The 24,515-nt window shown below is 46.0% G+C and overlaps 1 protein-coding gene across 1 annotated transcript; it reads right to left on the bottom strand.

The window, feature by feature from the left end:
* Window positions 1–954: 954 nt before the first annotated feature.
* LOC142604367 (myosin heavy chain, skeletal muscle, adult-like) lies at window positions 955–18,915 on the bottom strand. The gene is made up of 39 exons (XM_075770506.1): window positions 18,893–18,915; window positions 18,169–18,411; window positions 17,936–18,079; window positions 17,686–17,842; window positions 14,404–14,431; window positions 14,195–14,306; window positions 14,009–14,101; window positions 13,815–13,878; window positions 13,634–13,732; window positions 13,424–13,527; window positions 13,186–13,324; window positions 12,391–12,509; window positions 12,145–12,294; window positions 11,590–11,760; window positions 10,984–11,290; window positions 10,813–10,883; window positions 10,549–10,636; window positions 10,337–10,454; window positions 9,076–9,199; window positions 8,853–8,989; window positions 8,500–8,755; window positions 7,367–7,609; window positions 6,967–7,143; window positions 6,736–6,881; window positions 6,558–6,648; window positions 6,080–6,469; window positions 5,792–5,918; window positions 5,494–5,612; window positions 4,842–5,038; window positions 4,277–4,460; window positions 4,025–4,190; window positions 3,728–3,852; window positions 3,259–3,567; window positions 2,922–3,125; window positions 2,527–2,652; window positions 2,261–2,431; window positions 2,070–2,174; window positions 1,844–1,939; window positions 955–1,244 (listed from the first exon to the last, which is right to left on the bottom strand). Exons 2-39 carry the CDS (start codon window positions 18,373–18,375, stop codon window positions 1,089–1,091), a joined length of 5,820 nt encoding a protein of 1,939 aa, XP_075626621.1. The 5' UTR covers window positions 18,376–18,411; window positions 18,893–18,915; the 3' UTR covers window positions 955–1,088.
* Between the last annotated feature and the right edge of the window lie 5,600 nt (window positions 18,916–24,515).

Genomic DNA, 24,515 nt, shown 5'->3' with positions numbered 1-24,515 from the left:
GGGAATTCAGAAGCCGTGGCCGTGACAGTGAGCTCCAGCCCTTCAAGCTCTGCCCCAACAAGGCAGTGATCGAGACTGAACACGATGGCGTTTTACCCCTGCTCTCAAGTTGTGATTGTCAGTTCATCTGGAGCTCTGCTCAGGCCCAGAATCAAGCTGCCATTTGCCTGCCCACCTTCCTTGCTGTTTTTTCTGCGCATTCAATGGAAAAATCAGTAGGCTAGACTGGACATGCCAGCTCCTAAGGAACACCTCTGAGTTTCCCTTCCACTTTCGCACACGGAACAGCTGGGCTCTCTCATCAGGAAGGACAGATTCCCCCAGGCAGGGCAGTGTTCCAGAGGGTACTGTGCCGCCAGAGACTCAGCTTTTGTGGACACTGACCTTATTTACAGGAATTAAAGTAATTGCCACAGAACTGTCACCAGCCTTCTCCAGTTTTAGTCCAAGGGATGGTGATACTCTTCACGGTGCCCCTATCTAATTGAATTCATGAACCAAACATACCGGAGACTAAAAACCACCTCCTGTAAGCTTCCAAAAAACCACAAACTCTGTTGGTTATCAGCCCTCCACAAATCTGCCTCAGACAGTGGCCAGCAAAAGGAAGAGCTCGCACCTGACGTGCTGCACAACTGGAAACTGCTGAGGTGCTGTATGGGTAAAGGTTACATAAGATGTTATTTGGGACAGAACAGTAGGAAGGCAGAACTGGCAGAAGTCACTGTCAGGAATTATTGCCCTTGATTTCTCTTATTGTGAAGCTAAATTTCTATTCACGTCACAATCACTAAGTAATAAAGAAGGGATAAGTAGTTAGGAAGTAGGTGACAAAAAACCTGTACTGTGACACAGGCACACAAAGGTTATAAGCCAAAACTGTACCTGAAGGCTAATGATGACACAGCCCGAACCAGACAAAAAAGAGAAACAAATGAAAACTAGTGCTCGTGGTGCGTATGCAAAGGAATCTACAATCTTTGTTCTCTAGACATTGACACAGTTACAAAGACTCATCACAGAAGAAAGCGACCAAGAGGTTCACATTTTGTGCATCCCTCAGGTCACTTTGCTGCCTCATGACATCCTCACTCTTCCTCTTCTATTTTCTTGCTGTGAAACTCCCGGCTTTTCACGCGGAGCTTGTTGACCTGCGACTCTGCAATGTCAGCCCGCTCCTCGGCTTCCTCCAGCTCGTGCTGGATCTTGCGGAACTTGGAGAGGTTGACATTGGACAGCTCCTCCTGTGCGGGCAAAGGGAGTTGGTGGTGAGGAGCCCAGGGCAGGGGTTCCACTCCTCCTGTGCCTCGGCCTTGTTGGGGCTGCGGCTCTTCCCCTCCATCCCCCACCCACCGCTGCTTGCACGTAAGCCTCACACAGACCTCCTCACCCTCCCTTATTCAGCATCCCACTGTGACAAGCTTCACCAGTACTCTGTCACTCTTGAGGAGCTATTTTGTCACTTGGATTTGTCATTTGTGTACTTCTCCCACTACTTGCTGCCCAACTATCAGTGTGACTTAGATTGAGAGAGATCCTGAAACCCTCCGCTGTTGATCAGCAGCAGAGATTCATGAACTTGTCAGTCAGTAGATGTGGCCCTTGGGTATTTTAAGTCTGACCTCTGTATAAAACAGGCTGCACAACTTCCCTCAGCTCATCCCTGACGGCAGGGTGCCCAGAACTCAGCAAGGCCTAATGAGACGATGGTAAAACAGCATGGCCAAGACTGTTGTGCCTTGGGAGCTTCTTTCACGCCCCTTTCCTGGTATCCATAGTCATCTCAGTGAGCATGCTGCCCCGATGGAAGGTGGCTCTTGCCCATTCTTTGAGCAATACTTACAGCCTCCTCAGCTTGTCTCTTGTAGGATTTCACCTTCATTTGCAGCTTGTCCACCAGATCCTGCAGCCTGAGAATATTCTTCCGGTCTTCCTCAGACTAGAGTTGTTGGTAAGCAGGACAGAGAATGAGTTCCTGGTTTCCCACCACGTGAGGTTAGCAATTCCCCTTGGGAAATTTGACTCGCCGTGAGAAAACTCTCTCAGCCCAAGGACGCCTCCTGTCTTACCTGGTAGGTCAGCTCCTTCACCCTCCTCTCGTACTTGCGCACACCCTTCACGGCTTCAGCGCTGCGCTTCTGCTCAGCATCCACCTCCCCTTCCAGCTCCCGCACCTGCAATGAGAAGACCATCTTTGGAGCTTCCCTGGTGGTTACCTATGTGCCATGTTCACTCATGCACAAATAAAAGCCCTACGCACTCTGGCCTCCAGTTTCTGGATTTGCTTCTTGCCTCCTTTCAGTGCCAGCTGCTCAGCCTCATCCAGACGGTGCTGCAGGTCCTTCACCGTCTGGTCCAGGTTCTTCTTCATCCTCTCCAGGTGGGCGCTGGTGTCCTGCTCCTTCTTCAGCTCTTCCGCCATCATGGCTGCCTGACGAGAGAAAAAGGTCAAAGCCATTTTGGGGCTGGAGACAGTTTGGGGGAGAATACATCCACCATCAGCACTGAAAGCAGGCCCCGACTCACATCAGTGATGGCCTTCTTGGCCTTCTCTTCAGCATTGCGGGATTCCTGGATCATGTCCTCCATTTCACCTTGAATTTGCACGATGTCTGTTTCCAGCTTCTTCTTGGTGTTGATCAAGCTGGTGTTCTGTGCAACAGGAAAGACATGATTTGTACTCTTAGACCCAATGCCTCCACATCAAGAGTTGATAGTGAGAGTATTGTTTATGAATGTCTTTAATGCAAGAGTCCTCTTTAGCGCCGTAGCAGCAAACCAGACATGGGGGGCTGGCCAGATTGGCCGTATCACAGCATGGCTCCTCAAATGTTTACATAGTCATCACTTACAAGATACATAGCAATGTCATTCTGTGTTATCTCTTGTTGATGGGACTCATTTCCAGCAGAGTGCCTCACCTGGGTGTGGAGGAGCTGCACACGTTCGGTGGCATCCAGAAGCTCCTGCTCAGCCACTTTCCTCGACCGCTCCGTCTGCTCCAGGGCTGCCCGTAGCTCCTCAACTTCAGCCTGCAACAGGTTTGCTCTGCGCTCCACCATGGCCACCTGCTCCTTCAGGTCCTCCTGGGTCCTGAGAGCATCATCCAAGTGTATCTGCGTGTCCTTTAAGAGAAGAAAGGGAAATTATAAGATGGCACAGCACTGGAGCAATGAGAAATTACAAGGCAGCAGTGTGCGCTTGGTGTCAAAAACATCAGGGATGTCACCTCTCTTTCTGTAGCTTTGCTGAACAGACCTTGAGCACTGCCTGTGTGTTTCTCAGGTTCTTTTGTGCCTCTGCGGCCACGCGGTTGGCATGGCTCAGCTGGATCTCCATTTCATTCAGGTCTCCCTCCATCTTCTTCTTCAGCCGCAGGGCTTCATTCCTGCTCCTGATCTCAGCGTCCAGGCTGCTCTGCATGGTCTCCACAATTCTGAGGTGGTTTCTCTTCATCTGGTCGATCTCCTCATCTTTCTCTGCTATCTTCCTGTCAATCTCAGACTTCACCTGGTTGAGCTCAAGCTGTAGGCGCAGGATCTTCCCCTCTTCATGTTCTAGGGAGGCCTGGACAAGCCAGCAGGAACAGTGACTTAAACTACTGCTTCCTTTCTCAGTAATTGCTTATGTGGTATTTCCTGAAATCTAGGCTTGCTTTCCTGCCATCTCTGCAGGTAACTATTCCCATACTTTCAGTCTGGGCACCATTTATTAGCACTGTGTGTACCTCAGCTTCCTCCAGGGAGGCCTGGATTTCAGATTTCTCCTGCTCAATCTGCTTCTTGACTTTCTCCAGCTCATGGATCGCCTTTCCTCCCTCGGCAATCTGCTCCGTCAGGTCAGAAATCTCCTCTGTGCGAACAAAGACCAAACGCCTGGTCAGGCACAGAGCAGAAGGGGAAGGGCCCTGTCGCACCAAGGTGACGGGCATCTTTGCCGACCTGCAGGCACGGACCCATGTGGAGCGGTGGGTGGTGGTGGATAGTGAGAAGGCCCTGCCAGGAGCAGAGGGCCAGGGACTTACGCTGCAAGTTCTTGTTCTCACGCTTCAGCGTTTCCAGATGGTCCAAGGACTCCTCGTAGGCATTCTTCATCTTAAACAGCTCCGTGCTGAGAGAGCGAGACTCCTTCTGGGAGGCTTCCAGCTCAGCCTGCGTTTCCTCATACTTCTGCTTCCACTCTGCCAGGATCTGAAGAGAAATGGGCCGTGAGTATGGACGTGGCAATCAGGAGGGGATGCTCTGCCCAGGAACCCCAAGGCTGGAGCCCAGAAGACCTTGTCAAAGTTCTTCTGCTTCTTATCCAGAGCTGCGCAGGCAGCATTTGATCGCTCCACGTCAATCATCAGGTCCTCCACTTCATTCTGCAGCCTCTGCTTTGTCTTTTCCAGGGAAGCACATTTGGCATTGACGGCTTCAACGTGCTCCTCTGCATCCTGCAGCCGCTGTGCCAGCTTCTTCCTGGGGGGAGATAAGCACAGCTTAGAGAGGATCTACTTTTGTCCTGTTCACCTGAGGGCAGTTGCCTACTTTGCGACCTTTGAGCCTAGCGCTTTTTGCAGTGTTTTTTTTCTGTTCAAGACTGCATGCAGACTAAAGGGTCTATCACTTCTGTGTCCTAGCACCTACTGAGTATTCAGCCTGTCTTCGCCTTTCTAGCCGTAAGGGCCGTGCTTGTCCTTCCAGTCTACACTTTTGCCACAGCACACTGTTCCACAGCACACTGTATATCCCTGCCTTCCTCCCACCTCTGTCCTAACCCACTGTTGGAGACTCCCATTTCCAGTTTCCCTTGGCAGTCGCAGTCTTCTCCAGCCATCCGACATCCCACTTCCCACGTACTTGGCCTCCTCCAGCTCCTCCGTGCGCTGAATAGCGTCCGTCTCGTATTTGGTTCTCCACTGGGCCACTTCGCTGTTGGCCTTGGACAGGGCACGCTGCAGCTCCCCCTTGGCTTCCTGCTCCTCCTCATATTGTTCCCGGAGCAAGTCACAGTCGTGGCGAGCAGACTGCAAGGCGTGGGCCAGGGCGTTCTTGGCCTGCGGGGACATTGGGATTGGTAACCTGTCTTGAGATGCCTCCTGACAGTGAAATTGACAGGGAAATTAGAACAAAACTTTAATTAGGTAAATGCAAAGCTGGGAGCTGATGAAGCTGTCATCAAAGTGTTCTGGAGGATCAGGATGTGTTAGTGACAGGTGCTCTGGGGACAGTAATCTGCTGTTTCTGTCAATGTTTGGACATATGTATCGGAATGCTGCCTTAGACACTATCATCAGAATCTCATGAAAGCCTTGTGGATGACTTCCCCCAGCATCAAAATCATTACGCTTCCTTCCCTCTCTAGCTATGAGTTGAGGGGTGTGCATTATCAGTGTTCCTTCCAGTACTACATGTGTTTGGGGAAAGAATGTGAACCAATCTTTGATCAGACAGGATTCTCCAGATGCTTTTAGGGGTGATGTAGGTTGTGGACCATAGGGTACTTCCAGACCTTTATTTCTTCCTCTAGATGTCTCTTGAGTTCCTCAATCTGTTGGGTAAATCCTTGCTTGCCCCTAGACAGCTGAGAAATCAGAGCATCTTTTTCCTCCACCTGGCGTGAATATTCACCTAGGAAGGGTAAAGTGGAAAAAGGTGACTAGACTATTCATAATATGACAGATTCAGCCTGTAAGCCCATGTAATCCGGAGTGGCCTGCAGAGTGTATACCAGCTGTCACTTTGCACCCTGTGGCATGCTCATGGCGTGCAGACCCTCCCATTGCACCTCTGCAAGGAGGATGTCTCACCTGATTCTGTCTGCAGACGAGCTCTTTGAGTATTGAGGTCATTGATCATGCGCTGATTCTGCTCCTCCTTAGTTTTAATCTCACTCAGCTGGTCTTCCAGAGTGCGACACATCTTCTCTAGATTTGCCTAGGTAGCAAACACAAGGAAGGAAAGCTGATGAACACCTGGACTCTGCCTCATCCTCACAGCAAGGAAGAGGAGAATAGTTTCTAGGAGAATGTGGCTGGTAGATGTAGCCTATGTGCCACACCCAGGTCTTGTGAGCATGTTCTACTGCAATTCCATACCTTGGCTTTGGAGACAGACTCCATGTTACTGGCCAAGTCGTCAATCTCCATCTTCAGCTCACTCTTCTCCTTCTCCAGCTTCTGCTTCACTCGTTGCAGGTTGTCGATCTGCTCCCCAAGCTCAGCTGTGCTGTCCGCGTGCTTCTTCCGCAGGGCGGCAGCTGTGGCTTCGTGCTGCAGCGTGGCCTCTTCGAGGTCGCGACGCATCTTCTGAAATTCCGCCTCACGCTTCTTGTTCATCTCGATCTGAGCTGCGGTGGCTCCTCCTGCTTCTTCCAGGCGCTCGCTGATCTCCTCTAGCTCCCTGGAGAGGTCAGCCCGATGCTTCTCTGCTTTTGCCCGAGACGTTCGCTCAGCCTCAATTTCCTCCTCCAGTTCCTCAATACGAGCCTGGGGAACATTAGGGACCCTTCACACCCATGCCCTCCTCCTGCCTCACCTGAGACTGGGGGAAAGAGGACAAGGGACAGAGACTTGCCTGCAGCTCCTTGATCTTCTTCTGTGATTGCATGCCCAGGGCTTGCTCATCCTCGATTTTGCTCTGGATCTGGCTGATTTCAAAGTCTTTCCTTTGGGCAAAGCAAACCGTGTTAGAGCTCAAGGGGAAAAGACAAGTGCACCAGCCCAGCACTCGGCTGCCCCACAGCCACACTTACTTCTTCAGTTTCTCATCCAGCTGCTGCTTATCATTTTCCAAATCCATTATGCTGTCGTGGGCCAGCTTCAGGTCTCCTTCGAGTTTCCTCTTGGCTCTCTCAAGGTCCATGCGCAGTTTCTTCTCCTGCTCCAGGGACGCTTCCAGCTAAAAAGAGCAAGACCATCAGTGCTCTGCCAGCCAGGTCTAACTCCATACCTGTCCTCCTCTTGCTGTATGCCTGTGTGCTTACATCGTCCACTTGCTGCTCCAGCTTGGTTTTAGCTTTGGTCAGCGTATTGACTTTGTCCTCTTCTGCCTGCAGGTCATCCAGTGTCTGCTGATGGGCCTCTTGGAGAGCCTTCTTCTCTTTTGTCAGCTTGGCGATGGTCTCGTCCAGGGCTGCCATCTCCTCTGTGAGGTTTTTCACCTACAAATATAAGGAATTGTCAAAACTGGGTGGAAACCATGCCTGCTGGTTCAGTGGCATTTTCACTTTGCAGTGCTTAGCCAGGAACTTCATGTTCCCTTTTGCTGCTCAGATGAGGCCCAGCTCAAATCTTCCAAAGCCAACACATCCTGGGGTAGCAGGCTCTTTTGCTTCAAGAAGCAAAGATTTTTTGGACCCCTTATGTGATTCCCCGTGTGCGTACCTTGTTTTCAGTGGCATGCTTTTCCTTCTCCACTTTGGCCAGCGTTAACTCGAGGTCATCAATGTCTTTCTTCAGCTCTGAACATTCATCCTCCAGTTTTCTCTTCTTGGCTGTCAGCTCGGCATTAATTTCCTCCTCATCCTCAGCCCTTTCAGTCACCTCCTTAATTTTGGCTTCCAGCTGGATTTTGGTTTTGATGAGCTGGTCACATCTTTCCTCTGCATCGGCCAAGCTATCTGCTTCCTGGTGAGGAGACACAGCTGTTTCTGGGTTGTAATGTTCTGCAGTTTCTCTGCTCTGTCTTTTCTTATAGCCCTGAGTAGGCATGTGGTAAAATGGGGGCCAAACCTGGCCTTCCACTCCAGCAACTGGAAGATCTTGCCAGGTGTCTACTGGGAAACCTGTTCATCTGGTATCAACACTGATTCCAAAGTTTTTGTGTCTCTTATAAATGCCTCACAGAGAGGGAATACCTCCTGCACCCACAAGCACGACACAACAGTGGTCGCTTCAATTACTAGTTTCATCAGGAGCAAGGGCTTGGAGTCTTTTCTCCTAACAGAAGGAGTATTCAGTAGCTTCTTCTTTTTAATTGACTCATCGTGAACCTCATAATATTTGGGGAGAAAAGGCTTTGTGAGAATAATTTAGTGGAGAAAGTGGTGTTTTGTTTGGTGTGAAGAAACTGCCTTTTCCTGGTTGAGTTTGAATGGGAAGTATCCGTGTTTCTGAAAGTAATCAAGGCCGCCTAATGCAGCTGTAAGTAGGAAAAGTGGGTCCTTTTCAGGTTTGTCTTTACTCTGCTGCATAGATACAGTACTTTGAAAGTTGAGTAGATGGAGGTACTTCCCTTCCAGTTCAGAGCTCTCTACTCTGGATTACACGTTGGCTAGTGTTACATGGCTCTCTCCTCAGACAGCCCAAATGCCAAGTCTCATGTGGGGCTGCCATGAGACTCACCATGCCCCTGCCAGTGCATGTTTACTCAACGCCAGAGTGCCCTAGAGTCTGTGATTTAGACTGTTTTCTGCTGCACACTAGTCATCTTCCTGTGAGTCTCTGCGTAGGGTAAGAAGCACGTATAGCAATGTGTAGCATTCTTTTCCCAGGAACAAATGAATGGTGATACTCACCGCCTGCACTTGGAGCTGCAGGTCATTCTTCTCCTGCAGCAGGGTCACCATTTTCTCCTCCAGCTCCTTCCTCTTTGCCTCAGACTTTGCAAGCTCTTCCTTGGTTTTCTCAAACTCTTGTTTCATGTTGGCCATCTCCTTCTCAGATTCTGCACTCTTCAGCAAGGGCTTGATCTTGAAGAACAGCTTCATCCAAGGCCAGTGCTTGACGTTCATGAATGCACGAACGTTGTACTGGATGCAGAAGATTGAGTCCCTGAAGTAAAATTCACATGGTATGACATACTCTGTGGCTGGTGAATTTAGGCTCAATTAGCCAAGTACCATGAGAACATGAACTAAGAAATGTCTACCTCCTCTCCACCATTCTCCGATACTCCACTCTCATCAGGAAGCCCCTGCACCTGGCTTGTGTCATGGTCATAATCGCTGCTAGTTTCTCATCTCTCATCTCCTCCAGAATACCTATCAGTCCAGCTTTGAAGAACACCTTAAGAAAGGGAACATTGTAGCACATCAGTCTCAGGTAGCACATAACGGAGGAACATAGTGTTTGAATGCAGGACTTGTTTCTACCTTGGTGTGACCAAATCTGTACTGGGTGTGGTCCACATCAATGGACGCAAGGAGCTTCTCAGAAGCCTTCTTGCTGTCCATGAACTGACCCTCTGGGATAGCACTTGCATTAAGCACTCTGTATCTGTAGGAGAAAGCAGAACATGAAGAAATCCCCATCATCAAAACTACCATTGTGATTGAACCCCACAGCCTTCTCAGACTATTGAACCACTCTCATGCCTGGAGACAGTTAATCCTTTCAGAACAGGATATGGAGAGCGTTTTTACTCTCACTGCAAGAGAAGTGGAAGAGAATCCTGATCTCAGTAATGTCTTATCATCCGTAGGAGAAAGCAGAACATGAAGAATTCCACATTTCTGAAACCACCACTGTGACCGAACCCCATAGCCTTCTTAACAACAGCTGCCTGCCTGAGTGAGGAATGTCATTTATTAGAGACAGTCCATTCTTTCAAGACAGTGGAAGTGAACTTTTCATACTGTTAGCTCAGAGTCCAAGTGAATCGTGATCATCAGACATGTCATACCACCATGAACGGGCAGTGAAACATTTTCATATTACTACTCAGTTCTTTGTTAACATATTCATGTTAGGATACTCTGTTCTCAGCAATAGCTCTCAGCTGGTCATTTTCAGCAACAGCTGACTACATCATTGATTGGGACAGACCTCCCAAAGACAGATCAGAGGCATTTTTAGGACATTGGGTGGAAACATGTATTGTTGTTCAAATGTGAAGTGGATGTGTGAAGGAAATTTCTATGTTACCTCAGAGAATCACACAATCACAGACTGGTAGGGGTTGGAAAGGACCTCTGGAGATCACCTAGACCAACCTCCTTGCTAAAGCAGGTTCACCTAGAGCAGGTTGCACAGCATTGTGTCCAGGCGGGTTTTGAATCTCTCCAGAGGAGTAGACTCCACAGCCTCTCTGGGCAGCCTCATCCAGAGCTCTGTCACCCTCAGCGTGAAGAAGTTTCCTCACGTTCAGATGGAACTTCCTGTGTTCCAGTTTGTGCCCGTTGCCCCTTGTCCTGTCACTGGGCACCACTGAAAAGAGTCTGGCCCCGTCTTCTTGACACCCGCCCTTTCGATATTCATAAATAAATAAACCTCGTGGTTTTCCAGTAGTAGGCTACTGTAATGTGATTTGATTACAGAGTGTCTACACTAAACTGTGTAGTAAATATTATGCTCAAGTAATTTAGGACATAGAGGCTGTGGAAAAGAATGGGGAGAAAGGTGTGGCACTCTCACCTTTGTTTGAAGTCAGCATACAGGACTCTGCTGGGGAATCCTTTCCTGCAAATTCTGATCCCTTCCAGCACACCATTGCACCGCAGCTGATGCAGCACCAGTTCATGCTCCATGGCACCTAACAAACACCACCATCAGTGACTATCCCATTGTTTGATACTCAGGAGAAGTGCTTCTGTGGCCTGAGTTTTCCTCCTATTGGATCCCCTTACCAGGTGTTTTTGTTTCATTTGGGATGATGCATCGTACAAAATGGGGGTGAGTGCTCCGTAGATTGGTCATCAGCTTGTTTAAATTCTCCTGTGAGATTACAAGGTAAAGGTGAGATCAACAAATGAAAGATCTGCATCCTGGCAGCAGCATGTATTTCATCCATGCAAAGGAGTTAGTAATTTGTCAGATTTTAAAGACATTACAAAATTTAGTGTTAGTTTGGTGGGTATTTTTAAACAATGAGTTAGTGAATTCTTCCTTACCCGGAAAAGAGCTGAGACAGTCTGGAAAGAAGAACCCTTCTTCTTGCCACCCTTCTTGCCACCACCACCCTCTGCAAAATTGACAAAAATGAGCAGATGTCTTTAATGTTGCCTTTGATATTCCCCTTTCTACAGTATGAACACATAAAATATGGATTTTACAGAGCTTACCTGCTTCCCCACCATAGGTGGCAAAGAGTAAAGCCAGTGTTTTCACAGATGATTTCTGGTACAACCCAATGACTGTTTCGTTCAGGGGGTCCTTGTTCTTCTCAAGCCAGCCAGTGATGTTGTAGTCCACCGTGCCAGCATAGTGGATCAAGGAGAAGTGTGCCTCAGCCTTGCCTTTGGTAGGCTTAGGCTTCTGGAAGTTGCCGGACTTGCCCAGATGCTGGTCATAGAGCTTGTTCTTGAAAGAGGTGTCAGTTGCCTTGGGGAACATGCATTCCTCTTCCAGGATGGAGAAGATGCCCATGGGCTGGAAGGTACAACACGAAGTGATAGAGAAAAATGATAATGATGTGAAGCATGTGCTATGAACATCAAAGGTACCAGTGTTTTGCTGGTAGCATCTCAGCCTGGATAAGGGCCTAAGTCTGTCAGGAGTTGTTCTTAGGCAGGGAGCTTATTTCTGCCTTCCCTTACCTTCCTGCAGCCTGCAAAACATTTTATTGAACTGACACTGGATGTCTGGCCGCGAGTTCTTTCTAAGCTGAACCTGACTCAGGAACATCACATAATTCCAAAATACATCATACACTTGTCTGGCAAAGGTACCTTCTCAATGAGCTCAATGCAGGCAGCCAGGTCCATCCCAAAGTCAATGAACGTCCATTCAATTCCTTCCTTCTTGTACTCCTCCTGCTCCAGCACGAACATGTGGTGGTTGAAGAACTGTTGCAGTTTCTCATTGGTGAAGTTGATGCACAGCTGCTCAAAGCTGTTGAACTGCCCAAAGCAAGGAGAGGTGCACAGCTTCTCAAGGTGTGGCAAACACCAGATGGTTTTGCTAGCATTCTCCTAGTGCTGTTTGAAGTTCCCCAGCTGAAACACCACTCCTAACCATTCTGTAACAGCGTGGGTTTCCTTAGCAGGACTTCTATTGTAAAATTTACTGTCCTTGAAGGATTTTATTATCATTAAATAAATTTATTATCATTATATAAAGCCATTTGAGGGTGCTACTGTGACAGAGAAGAGCGAGGGGTTTCTAGAAAACTGCAGATGAGGATGATAAACTTCTGAATCTTCTTAAAAAGAGATGTGTTTCTGAGTCCTCATGACCCCTCCCAGCCCTTCCCCTGCCTATGCAGCCAAATCCTTGTTCCTTACATCAAAGATCTCAAAGCCAGCAATGTCCAGCACACCAATGAAGTACTGTCTGGGTTGCTTCGTGTCCAGCTGTTGGTTGATGCGAATAACCATCCACAAGAACATCTTCTCATAGACAGCTTTTGCCAGGGCACCAACTGCATTATTCACCTAACGCAAAGAAGAAAGGACTGGAGTTACCTCCTAGGGTCAAAGAAGAATCCTCACGTACTCTTTCAAGCCATTTCCAAACTATCTTCTATTTACCTGTTCCACAGTTTGACCTTTGGTCACGTATTCATTCCCAACCTTGACTCGGGGATAACACAGGGCTTTGAGCAATTCAGCTGAGTTCAGGCCCATCAAGTAGGCAGCCTTGTCAGCCACTAAAGACGGAGAGGGAGAGGGAGAGGGAGAGGGAGAGGGAGAAGGAGAAGGAGAAGGAGAAGGAGAAGGAGAAGGAGAAGGAGAAGGAGAAGGAGAAGGAGAAGGAGAAGGAGAAGGAGAGGGCAAGGGAGAGAGAGGAGCATTTATCTTTGGACAACGGCTAGAATTTGGTCAGTATTTTGGCAGCTGTTCATGTTCTAGACATGGAAAAGCATTGGTCTGGTCTCATACAGAAGGTCTGGGGAATGATGCAAATTCTGGAAGCTAATGATGGCCTTCTTCGAAAGCCAGAACAGATATGGCTTGGATAGGAATAGCTTGAATCTGGAAGACCCCAGAAGAACCACAAAAGCTTCTGGAATACATGAGGCATGCATACAGCAATTTCCTTTTCTGTGGAAAGTGGATTTCTGCATAGCAAAGAATGCAGGATTTCTTTGGCAAAAAAATGATTGCACATGATGGTGACTTAGTGGTTGAAGGTTTTACAGAGAGAAAGATATCCTGCGTTGAAGGTGAAGCACCTCTGCAGTTAGACAGACAATCAAGAAAGATGCTTTTCTCAGTGTTTTATGTGGTGACTCAGGCCAACAAAGGCCAGTCTTTGGAGGCTAACATATCACTTCTGCAAATGGAAAAGTTCTTTGAACAAGTCAGCGGCTGAATTTCTGATACCTTCTGTGCCATCGGGCTCTGCCTGCTCCTCTCGTTGTTTCTGTTTGAACTTCAGGTTCCCATAGTGCATGACAGCCCCTGTCAGCTTGTAGATGGCAGTCTTTTCATCAGCAGTGAAGCCCAGGATGTCAATGGCACTCTGCAGTCAAAACAATGAAATAAAATACGTGTCCTTAGTAGGTCATCTATGTCACCTTTGAGACAAGTATAGTATGTACCTTTTTGCTATGTTACTTACATCTGTAGCCATGAGCTCCTCCTGGTCATCAATGCTGGGAACAGTGACCTCACCTTGACTCACAAAGTGGTAATCATAAGGGTTGGTGGTAATGAGGAGCATGTCTGAAAGCAGAAAGGGGCAAGGCACAGGCTTAGTTTTGCTGACCAGGTAATAGCAGGAACTGTTGCTCAGCAATCATCCTCAAAAAGTCATAATGATCCTTCCTACCAATTAGCTCCGGCTTCTTGTTGGAGGTGATCTGATAAAATATGTGGTAGCTTCTTTCTGCCTTGAGCTGGAAAGTGACTCTGGACTTCTCCAGCAGATCTGTCAAGGAAGGTAGGACAGAGTTAGCATAAGAACTGGGGAGGTTTAGAAGGAATGGGATCAGGCCAGGAGAGTCTCTTACAGGTTTCAATGTCAGCAGAAGCCAGTTTGCCTGTGGCCCCAAAGTGGATTCTGATGAATTTGCCCTGTTAAGGAGAAGCAGCAGCATTTCAGCCTGGATGGGTTCTTTTGATGTCTCCTTTATGTGGAACACTGCTAGGGCCGTTACTTATCTTGTAATGAGAGGGAGAGATTTTGTCCCAGGCAACAACTTACAAAGCGTGAGGAGTTGTCGTTCCTCACGGTCTTGGCGTTTCCAAAGGCCTCCAGCAGTGGGTTGGCGCTGATGATTTGATCCTCAAGCGTTCCCTAGAGGACAATAATTATTGCTGGTTATCCTTTCCAAAAATCATCTCAGGAACAGAGGAAAGCATTGATGCAAGTCAGCATCTATTAATTTACCTGCATTTTGCCTGACTGATCTTCCTTCTTCTTATCCCCGCTCGCTGCAATTGTTGCAAAGTACTGGATGACACGCTTTGTGTTCACAGTCTTCCCTGCACCGGATTCTCCGCTGTCAAACCAAAGAGAGAAGCAGAGAGCATGTGGTCAGGCAGGAGGTCCCCTGGCACCGGGCAGCCCTGCAGGGACCCGAGCAGGGGTGTACATACGTGATCAGGATCGACTGGTTCTCACGGTCTGTGAAAGGGGCAGAAAGAAAGAGATTATTAATATGTATCTTTAATATTCTGGACAAAAATATTCCTGGAAGTTTTAGAAGATGCACTAGCAGTAAGTACCTAATCCTTTTCATAAACCTGTGTTTCTTCACCCATAATTCATTTTGATTTTTTAAAGTTTCTAGTGTAGCTGAGAAGCTGACATGTCAATGCTGATGTGGATGTCAGTTGTAGTACATGTGCTTCTTTTTCTGGATATTCTCTTCATGTCAAGCTGCTCATTTTCTTTATGAAGAGGATTCCAACTAAGGAATATTTTTGTAGAGTTACTGATTAATTGAACTATCTGTAAGCTAATGTGAACTAGAGCAGGTGCTTAAATAGGAACAACCACTCATGATCAGTCCATAGGCCTACCTAGACAGTATTTCTGTCAGTGGCCAATTAGTTGTTTCCTAAAGAAAATCAAAAAAATATCATAAGTATGTAGTAACCTTTCACCAGAATACTCTCCCATACTCTAGAATATTGACATTGTTGTACTTACAGAACTAAATTTGATGTTTTTGTGTGAAATAGCTTGGGCTGAGTTTCCTTTCCAGAATTTTGTCTGGTTGCTTTTTTAACATATGCTCAGTTCTTTTTGTGTTGCTTAAACTTTTTTCATCCAGTTTGCTCCGTTTTTGAACCATTTACTGTGTGAAGGAAAAAATGTGGTTGGTGCTGAGCTTGGTTTTTCATGTATTCCTCCCTTGTCTATTAATCTTCTCTGTGCTATGTATAATTTTATAAAGTAGCAGAAATCATTTGTCTAGAGTTACCTGAGCAGATGTCCCGCCATAACTTTGGGAAACCTTTTCATCTTTGTCATGACCTGTTCCATTTCTACTATCTTTTATTTTGAAAAAGGAAGGGCAGAAATGCATACAGTATACAAGGTGTAGATATTCCTTGCATAACCCCAATGATATAATGATGTTTTCAGTTTTGGTCTCTATTTGGTGCTCAGTGATCTCCACCGTTCAACTTGTTATTTTGTAGATTTCTGATCACTGAGCCAAAATTTTCAAAGCTATATTAAAGGATATCTATAACAGAAGCAGTAGTTGTCAGCAATGAGCCCATCTTTTGGGGTTTTCTCCTATATGTCCATTGTTTTATATTCTTGTTGATCAAACTTTGTTGCCACATTACTGAATAATAATTCAGTCAATTAATGTCATAAAGTCCCTCTGAAATTCTTCACTGTTAGACTTCATCTTTACTGGCCTGAAGAACTTAGTTAAATCAGAAAGCTTGTCATCATTGCCAGATCATTTGAAAAAATGTTGAACAACAGAAGTCCCAGAACAGATCCCATTGCAACTTTATTGATAAAATCTTTGCCCTATAAAAACTGACAAAAGCTATTTTTTCTTAATCAGTTCTTTTTTAACATTCTCAATTCTGCAGCTGGTAGTGAATGTAAGCATAAAAAATTATGCTAAGAATAGCTGCTTTATCAACTGTACTAGAGATCTTTGTTGAATTCAGATAGGTTACCTTAACCAGCTCTCCTTTGTTAAAAAAAAAAAAATCAGTAGTTTTGAAAGGCAAGACTTCCTTTTAAAAAAAATGCTTTTTTGCTTTTTTCTTATTGTCACATACATTTACACGCCCAGTAATTGCCTTGTTTAGAAATTGCTGGCAGTTTGCCTTTTACAAAAATCAGGCTTACTGGTATGCTGTTCCTTAAAAACTCTTTATAAAAGCTGGTGTAACACTCACCATTTTCCCGGCAATTTTCAGTGAGAATTTTGATGTGTAGAGTTCCACTGGAATGCCTGGTTGAATTCTGCCCTGCCAATTTGCTAATGTTTATTTTATTGTTGAATTTTTTTAAGGACACTTCAATCAGAAGAAGTTCCTCTGATAAATCCCACTATAAGGAAGAGTTCCAGAAATGAATACTTCCCTCACTGGTTTAAGGTAAACAAATTAAAATCTCATTTAGTTGTTCTGATATGATCTTATATTTTCCAAGTTGTCTTTTTAAATTTTGTCTGTGTCAGTACAGACACATTTTAAGCGCCTCTGCCTGTTATGTATTTGAAAAAGAAATAAGCATAAGTTTTTATGCGTGCTGCAAGTTGTTCTCAAACCTTTAACTTTGCATGCCTTCTTGTGTTTTCACAGTTAACTAGCCAGAGTTATGTTTTGAAGAAAGTCAAAATGTGTATTTAATAACCTACATTAATAGGCTGTGTAGCTGGACTGGCTTTCAAAGAAACTGCTTTTTGCCAGATGATTTACATCTGTTCTATGCCTCTAGGATGGTTCTTTCCAATAACCTGCATGCAGTCTGAAGACACTAAGCCATTAGGTAACTAACTCAAGTGGAAAAGTCTGGGTTTGTGTTCACCAACTTCCTGCACATCTCTTGAAGGTGCCAGCAAGAGTAAATGTATGATGACTTTCATAAATACTGCCATGATAAGACACACTCACCAAGTATCAATTTACTATCATTCCACTTGCATAGGATTGTCTTCCATTTAACCTTCTTACCACTCTGAATACTACAGAATTAAATACAGCAATTGGGGAGGGAGGGGGGAACAAGATTTATTTAAACAAATTAAAATATATCTCTCTCTGTTTAATATTTTTGTGACTAATATGCTCTTTCTTGAAAGTCTGGAGGTTTAGACAATGCTAGAAAAGATTTCACTACCCTTCTTTCTTATTGCTTCTATTTATATTAATGAATTAAAAAGAAGAAATTGTTTCTGAGATGGAGGGAGGAAGTATCAATTTTCCAAGCAGGTTTCACTGTAATGTCTGACTAAGACTGCTTCCTGAGTTTTTTTAAACACATCATAGGAAGCATTGGCTTCAATGTTGAACCTCCTTTCCCATTACACCCAATCTTATTTACAGAACTCCACGCTAGTGACTTTCAGTCCTGCAAAACAAATCATTCAAAGAACAATCCTCTGAACTAAGAAAAAAACAGAACTTTAAATGTTTATCCAAATATTTTAGAAGGAAAATCTGACAATGTATTCACCATTAAACCATGTCCTCCCAAATATATTGGAAAGTAAATTCTAACATTAATTGTTAGAAACATGGTCTCACTGATGGTGTCCAGTAAAGAAAATATTTCCACTCATGAGAGGACATCAACCCCCTCACCACCATTAAACTGAAATATTTTGCAATACAAATAATTTTTTTATTCTCTGCAAGTGTTCACAGCCAAATAACTTTAAAGAAAACCAAGCAACTCACCAGTCAGCATGAACTGATAGGCGTTGTCAGAGATGGAGAAGATGTGTGGAGGGGCCTCCTGGCGCTTCTTGCCTCGGTAGGCCAACACCACCTCCGGGTTGTACACTGGCAGCCACTTGTAGGGGTTGACAGTGACGCAGAAGAGACCCGAGTAGGTCTGCGAGGAAGGGAGACAGCACATTGGCTTCCACTTAGCCTGGCAGAGCAGTTCCTCCTAGCTACCCAAAGGAAGACTGCTGCTGGTACTTACATAGATCATCCAGGCTGCGTAACGCTCTTTGAGGTTGTACAGCACAGCGGGTTCGTGGAGGTGGGTCATCATGGCCATGTCCTCGATTTTATCGTACTTGGGAGGGTTCATGGCAAAGACCTGATCTTCCTTCACGGTCAGGGTCTGCCAGATGAGGAAAGAGAGGCATTTATGTCAGCTAGGAGCTGAGACTGGGAATGACACACAGTTTTAAGCCTTGGTTTTTCACTCACCTCTCCAGCTTCAGTCTTGACAGTGACCTTCCCTGATTCCCTGCTCTGGATTGTCCCTTTCACAAAGGATTCCTTAGGATGGGCCACAAAGACGGATGTCTTGGCATCGAACGGCTTGTTCTGGGCCTCTATTCTCTCCTTTTCTGACTTTCGGAGGTAAGGAGCTGCCTCCCCAAAGACGGCCATCTCAGAGTCAGAAGAGGCCATGTCTGCACTTTATTGAAGGCACAGCAGCAGAGAACCCTGTGGAGAAAAGAAATGTAACATCAATAGATCATTAATGTACTTTGCTTGCAAGAAGGCCTTTTCCAATGTTTTAAAACTAAGCACATATTAAAATTGCTAAAATTAGCAAAACTAGCCTTCCTCCTGTTTAATGATTTAAACCAAGAAGAGAAAAATCTTACTTTCATCCTTGAATAATACACAATAACATTTTTAAAATTGCTGTTATTCGTGTCTTGTGATACTGAACAGATTGTGCATTGGATTTACAGATTGCACAGATTGTACAGTGTCATATTGGAGACTTGAATTATCTTAAAGGAACCTTCATATTCTTATGCAAAAATCAAAAAAGTATAGGTAGAAAATATACAGATGCCTTGAAAGCAGATGGAAAATTGCATGTGCAAACCAGTTTTCAGAAGGAAGAATATACAGCATAATATGCAATAAAGGGGGATGCCTCACTTCAACAAATCACAGGACCCAGCACACTTACCTTGAAACTTACTTGGAGACAGAGCAGAGCGCTGTAAAGAGACTTTTATAGAGTCTGGTTGGCAGATGCACTGGATTCCTCCTCTTTCTTCGGTCAAAATATTTTTTGGCAAACATTCTTTGGCAAAGCATTGTCTGGCAAACTTAACTAAGGGCATAATTGTCATTTGATTTGACTGGATATATTTAGAAATATTTTGTGTCTAACCAATGATGTGAATGTATCGACTATAAATAATTTGACAAGAGACTTAAGGAGAGAATCTCAATTAGTCGAGGCACTCAGAGAACTTGGATGTAGTGTGTATGGATTCTATTGCTGCATTTCCAGTGATTTCCTCATGAATTCAAGGCACATTTTTATTGCATATCTGTGTACATGCATGCCTGGATAGATTACTCAAGGTGGGGTCTCATGAGAGGGGAGCAGAGCAGAAGGGAGAATGAATCACCTCTCTCTGCAAGGCTGCGCTCAACCCAGTCATCTCTCAGTACATACTGGTAGTGGGATTGCCTTGACCCAGGTACAGGATCTTGAACTTGGCCTTGTTGAAATTCACCAGGTTCACACAGACCCATCTCTCAAGCCTGTCAAGGTCCCTCTGGATGGAATCCCTTCCCACTGGTGTATCAATGGCACCACACAGCTTGGTGTCGCCAGCAAACTGGTGAGGGTGCACTCACTGCTGCTGTGTATGTCATTAATGAAGATATTAAATAGTACTGATTGCAGTACAAACCCTTGAGGGACACTACTAGTTCCCATTTCCTTTGACTGTAACTCCTTGGATGTGGCCATCCAGCCAGTTCCTTATCCATCTAACAGTCCATCCATCAAAACCATAACTCTCCAATTTAGTGTCAAGAATGTTGTGGGGGACCATATCAAATGCCTTACAGAAATCCAGGTAGATAACATCAGTTGCTTTTCCCCTGTACACTGATGCAGTCACTCCATTGTAGAAGGCCACTAGATTAGTCAAGCACAATTTGGTCTTGGTGAAGTCATGTTGGCTGTCTCTAATCAACTCCCTGTGTTCCATAGACTTTGACATAACACCCAGGAAGGTCTGTTCCCTGATCTTACCAGTCACTAGCATGGGACTGACTGGTTGGTAGTTCCCAAGGTTCTCCTTATTACTCTATTTAAACAATGAGAATAATTCCAAGGATGAAAATAATCCCAGGAGAATTCCTGCATAAGTAATGTGAGCCTGACTGACTGTGGGCAGAGTCAAGGACAATTCCATTCAGATTCAGAAGAAAAAATATTCCAAGAGAAGACCATTTGTAGGTCAGAAGAAGACGAGGAGATCTAGGCATGCTGAGAGGGACGTCACCAGACCCGATGGGCAGTCTGACAGGGAAAGCCCGGCCTCCGCTTCAGCAGTGTTTCTTCTGACAGCAGTCCTCTGTGTAAAAGGAGAACTCCCAGGAATGCTAGCCCAAGCAAAACAGAAATGCCAGCACACTAATCCCCTGGAGGAAAACTCCTCTTCCCTGCCCTCCTGCTAAGACATGGCTGAGTGCTGGAGCCTGCATATGGTACAGACACACTTTCCTCATTAAGAAACCTGTTTATTCTGCTAATGGGCATTGAGCCACCTGGAATTAAATATGAGGAGTGCTTTCTCCATGCATAGCATACCATGTCTACTCCACGTAGGTGTTTGCAGGTTATCTGGTTAAGATATATCCTGTCTCAGGATAGCCATGAAGAGCTTCTCCACTCGGGGACTAATTTCTGCAGGTCTTCCTTGAGCTCACAGAAGGGAAAAGGGAATGCAATGCATCTTTCCTTTAGGGAGTTTGATCACCACACTCCCTGATAGACAGTCCATCTTTCCTGTAGGCACCCTTCAGATACTGGAAGGCCACAACTAGGTCTCCCTGGAGCCTTCTCTTCTCCAGGCTGAACAAGCCCAACTCTCTCAGCTTGTCCTTATAGAGAGGTGCTCCAGCCCTCGGATCAGCTTTGTCGTCCTCCTCGGGAATCACCCCAACAGCTCAATGTCTTTCTTGTACTGGGGAACCCAGAGCTGGATGCAGTACTCCAGCTGGGGTCTCACAAGAGCAGAGCAGAGGGGCAGAATCATCCCCTCAGCCTGCTGGTCACACTGCTTTTGATGCAGCCAAGGACACGGTTGGCTTTCTGGGCTGCAAGCGCGCATTGCCGGCTCACGCTGAGCTTTTCATCAACACCTCCAACCCTTCTCCTCAGGGCTGCTCGCAATCCGTTCTATAGCCAGCCTGTAGCTGTGCTTGGGATTGCGCTGACCCACGTGCAGAACCTTACACTTGGCCTTGTTGAACTTCATGCAATTAGCACGGGCCCACCTCTCAAGCCTCTCAAGGCCCCTCTGGACGACATCCCTTCCCTCCAGCGTGTCAACCGCACCACACAGCTTGGTGTCGTCGGCAAATTTGCTGAGAGCGCACTCGTTCCCACTGTCCATGTCGCCGACAAAGAGTTAAACAGTGCCAGTCCCAGTATCGACCCCTGAGGAACACCACTCGTCACTGATCTCCACTTGGACTTTCAGGCGTTGACTGCAACTCTTTGAGTGCGACCGTCCAGCCAATTCCTTATCCACTGAGTGGTCCATCTGTCAAATACATGTCTCTCCAATTTAGAGGTAAGGATGTCATGTGGGACAGTGTCAAATGCTTTGCACAAGTCCAGGACGTCATCACATCTGTCACGCTGCTGGGCAGTGGGGCCCGGCTGAGAAGGTGACCTTGTGAATACCCTATGCATCAAAGCTCCTGCTACAGGGCATGTGAGGAGGGAAACAGCCTCCTGGGTAAGAAGAGGAAAGGAAATGGGTCAGAAATGAAGCAATGACGGCGACATGCCACCAGATAGCCAGCAGCCATCGTGTCAGGGTGCTCTAACAGTGCACATCCCCTGTCCTGAGGAGATTCCCTGCTCACCCCACTACAGGCTGCTGGGGACACAACTTTCTCTCCGTGAGGCTTGTACTTGGCAAGGTCTGAGTTTAACCCGTGAAATGGGGATATTGTTTGAGCTCTAAGCAAGTAGATTTGGGAAAATGTATTTCATATCGTCTCCAGCTCAAGCTGCAATGGCCGCTTCACTTGGTCGCTGCTTTGCCAGGCAGGACAGCTGTATATTGCCTGCCTTCCACATCAGTCTCTTCAGCTCCCTGAGAAGTGCCTCCAGTTAGCCAGTACCTTGCAGGGTGACTCATACGCTCTCAGAGCAGAGCCATCCCATGATCGCACACTGCTCCTGACGTCACACGTTAGCTAAGCTTGGACTTCACTTCTTTGTGCTCCAATTCCAAAGCCTTCCTGTGTGCTGGACTGTGTTTCTCCCAGCTTTCCTAGGTAGGTCCGCGTCATGGTTTAACCTGCAGGCAGCTAAAACAACCACACAGTGGGATGAGAGAGAAAATCGAAAAGTTAAAATTCGTGGGTTGAGATAAAGACAGTTTATAGGACAGAAAAGGAAGAGGATGACAATGATGATGATGATGATGATGATGATGATGATGGTGTAGATGATGATCTATAATAATAATAGAATATACAAAAGAAGTGATGCACAGCACAATTGCTCAGCTAGTTCCTGAGCCACACCGCCTCCAGCCGAACCCCCAGTTATATACTGAGCATGACGTCGTATGGTACGGAATATCCCTTTGGTCGGCTGGGGTCAGCTGTCCTGGCTGTGTCCCCTCCCAGCTTCTTGGTCACCCCCTGCCTTATTGATGGCAGGTCAGTATGAGAAGCTGAAGATTCCTTGACTCCTTGGCCACAACTAAAACATTAGTGTGTTATCAACATTATTCTCATCCCAAGTCCAAAACACGGCACTATACCAGCTGCTAGGAAGAAAATTAACTCTATCCCAGCCAAAACCACGACAGTCCAGTAGTGCTGTTACTGTGGCAGTCCAAACATCTCTTGCATAAAAAAAGTGGGACTCAACAACTATGTGTTTCTAGCAGTGTCTCCTTGGGGTACCTCATTTGATGGGTGTGTTATGATTGGCAGGCTCATTTTCTACCCACAAAACAGATTTGGAGTGGAGGATGCCCTCCATTCTCCCAAATGGTAACAGCTGTTACCCTCAAGAGCTCTCTGAACCTCTGTCTTTCTATACAGCTCTGAGCCTTTACACCATGGACAGGGTTTCTCTGTATTTCCAGTAGATTTTCTCTCCGTGAACATGTCCAAGTTTCTTTTGAATCCATGTAATCCTTTAGTTTGAAGTGACAAAGTATACTTAACTGCTTACTTTTTGAAGAACCCACATGTCTTTGTGGTTTTTCATACCTTGTCTTCAGGTAATTCCATTTGATTTACACACACATACACTCACAGGCACACACACACTGTCCTCCACTTTCTGCTCTCTCCACTCTCCTGTTTCTTTTAGTGCCAGAGCCAGTTAGAACACTGATCCCTGTCAAGTCTCTCCACACTGTGCTGATTTTATAGTTCTGTTTTGTATGCCCACTCAGTTCTCCCCTTTCCTCTCTTAAGTCTCTGGGTTTGTTTAATTGGTCCTCCTATGGAAGCCCCTCCATGCACCTGATCTACTTTATTGCCTTCCTTTGGAATCATAATTCCTTGCAAATTCAACTTATCTCTTCTTATTTTTGCTTTTGCTACCACTGCTGAGAAATGAGTGGGTATTTTCACTTGCTCCTGATGGGTAATCATTAGAGTCCATCTTTTTATATGTAACACTGCATTGTGTTCCCCCATGCGTATAGTTTTGTGGGTTTAAAGGTACTGAATTTTGTATGCTATTTAATGGTACTGCTTGCTCATTGTCATGAAAGCCTTCTGTGTTTCTTAGGTATCACTCATTGTCCTTACTGCCTGGAATAGCATTATTTCATTGGGAAACATTGTGTTCCTTACTGTTCAACACCTCTTCAGCTTGCTTTATCAATAGCTTGAACAACCCAGGCCCCAGCACAAACAACTCTTCTCTTTCATTCTGTGTCTTTGAAGATTATTTATCTGAGTGGAGAAGCTTCCTTCTTATCCCATGGCTCCATTACATCTATAAAAGCCTTTGTCGGGACACCTTGCTGCAAGGTTTTGGAAATCCCAGTCGGTTGTATCAGCTGGATCTCCCTGCCCACATGCTCATCTACCCTTTCAAAGGTTTCTGTGTTGATTCACATTTAAGGCTTACTTGAATGTAATGGAATACTCCCACTGGAAGGACACAAACTACCTGTCCTCAGTTCCCCATAGCAGTTCTTTCCCAGGAGCTGTTACATATGCTGTGTTGGTTCAGTGCTCACTGGGAATTCAGAAGCCGTGGCCGTGACAGTGAGCTCCAGCCCTTCAAGCTCTGCCCCAACAAGGCAGTGATCGAGACTGAACACGATGGCGTTTTACCCCTGCTCTCAAGTTGTGATTGTCAGTTCATCTGGAGCTCTGCTCAGGCCCAGAATCAAGCTGCCATTTGCCTGCCCACCTTCCTTGCTGTTTTTTCTGCGCATTCAATGGAAAAATCAGTAGGCTAGACTGGACATGCCAGCTCCTAAGGAACACCTCTGAGTTTCCCTTCCACTTTCGCACACGGAACAGCTGGGCTCTCTCATCAGGAAGGACAGATTCCCCCAGGCAGGGCAGTG

This window comes from Balearica regulorum, chromosome 18 (genome assembly GCF_011004875.1).
Source record: "Balearica regulorum gibbericeps isolate bBalReg1 chromosome 18, bBalReg1.pri, whole genome shotgun sequence".
Classification (NCBI taxonomy): domain Eukaryota; kingdom Metazoa; phylum Chordata; class Aves; order Gruiformes; family Gruidae; genus Balearica; species Balearica regulorum.
The sequence above is the reverse complement of the archived record's forward strand: the minus strand, read 5'-3'. Positions and strand labels throughout refer to the sequence as shown.

Coding starts and splice junctions, on each gene's coding strand:
- LOC142604367 (XM_075770506.1), bottom strand. CDS start 18,375: ATGGCCTCTTCTGACTCTGAGATGGCCGTCTTTGGGGAGGCAGCTCCT. Junction 14,102..14,194: donor ATCAGTCAGGCAAAATGCAG/GTAAATTAATAG, acceptor ATTGTCCTCTAG/GGAACGCTTGAGGATCAAAT. Junction 7,610..8,499: donor TGCAGCTCCAAGTGCAGGCG/GTGAGTATCACC, acceptor TCTCCTCACCAG/GAAGCAGATAGCTTGGCCGA.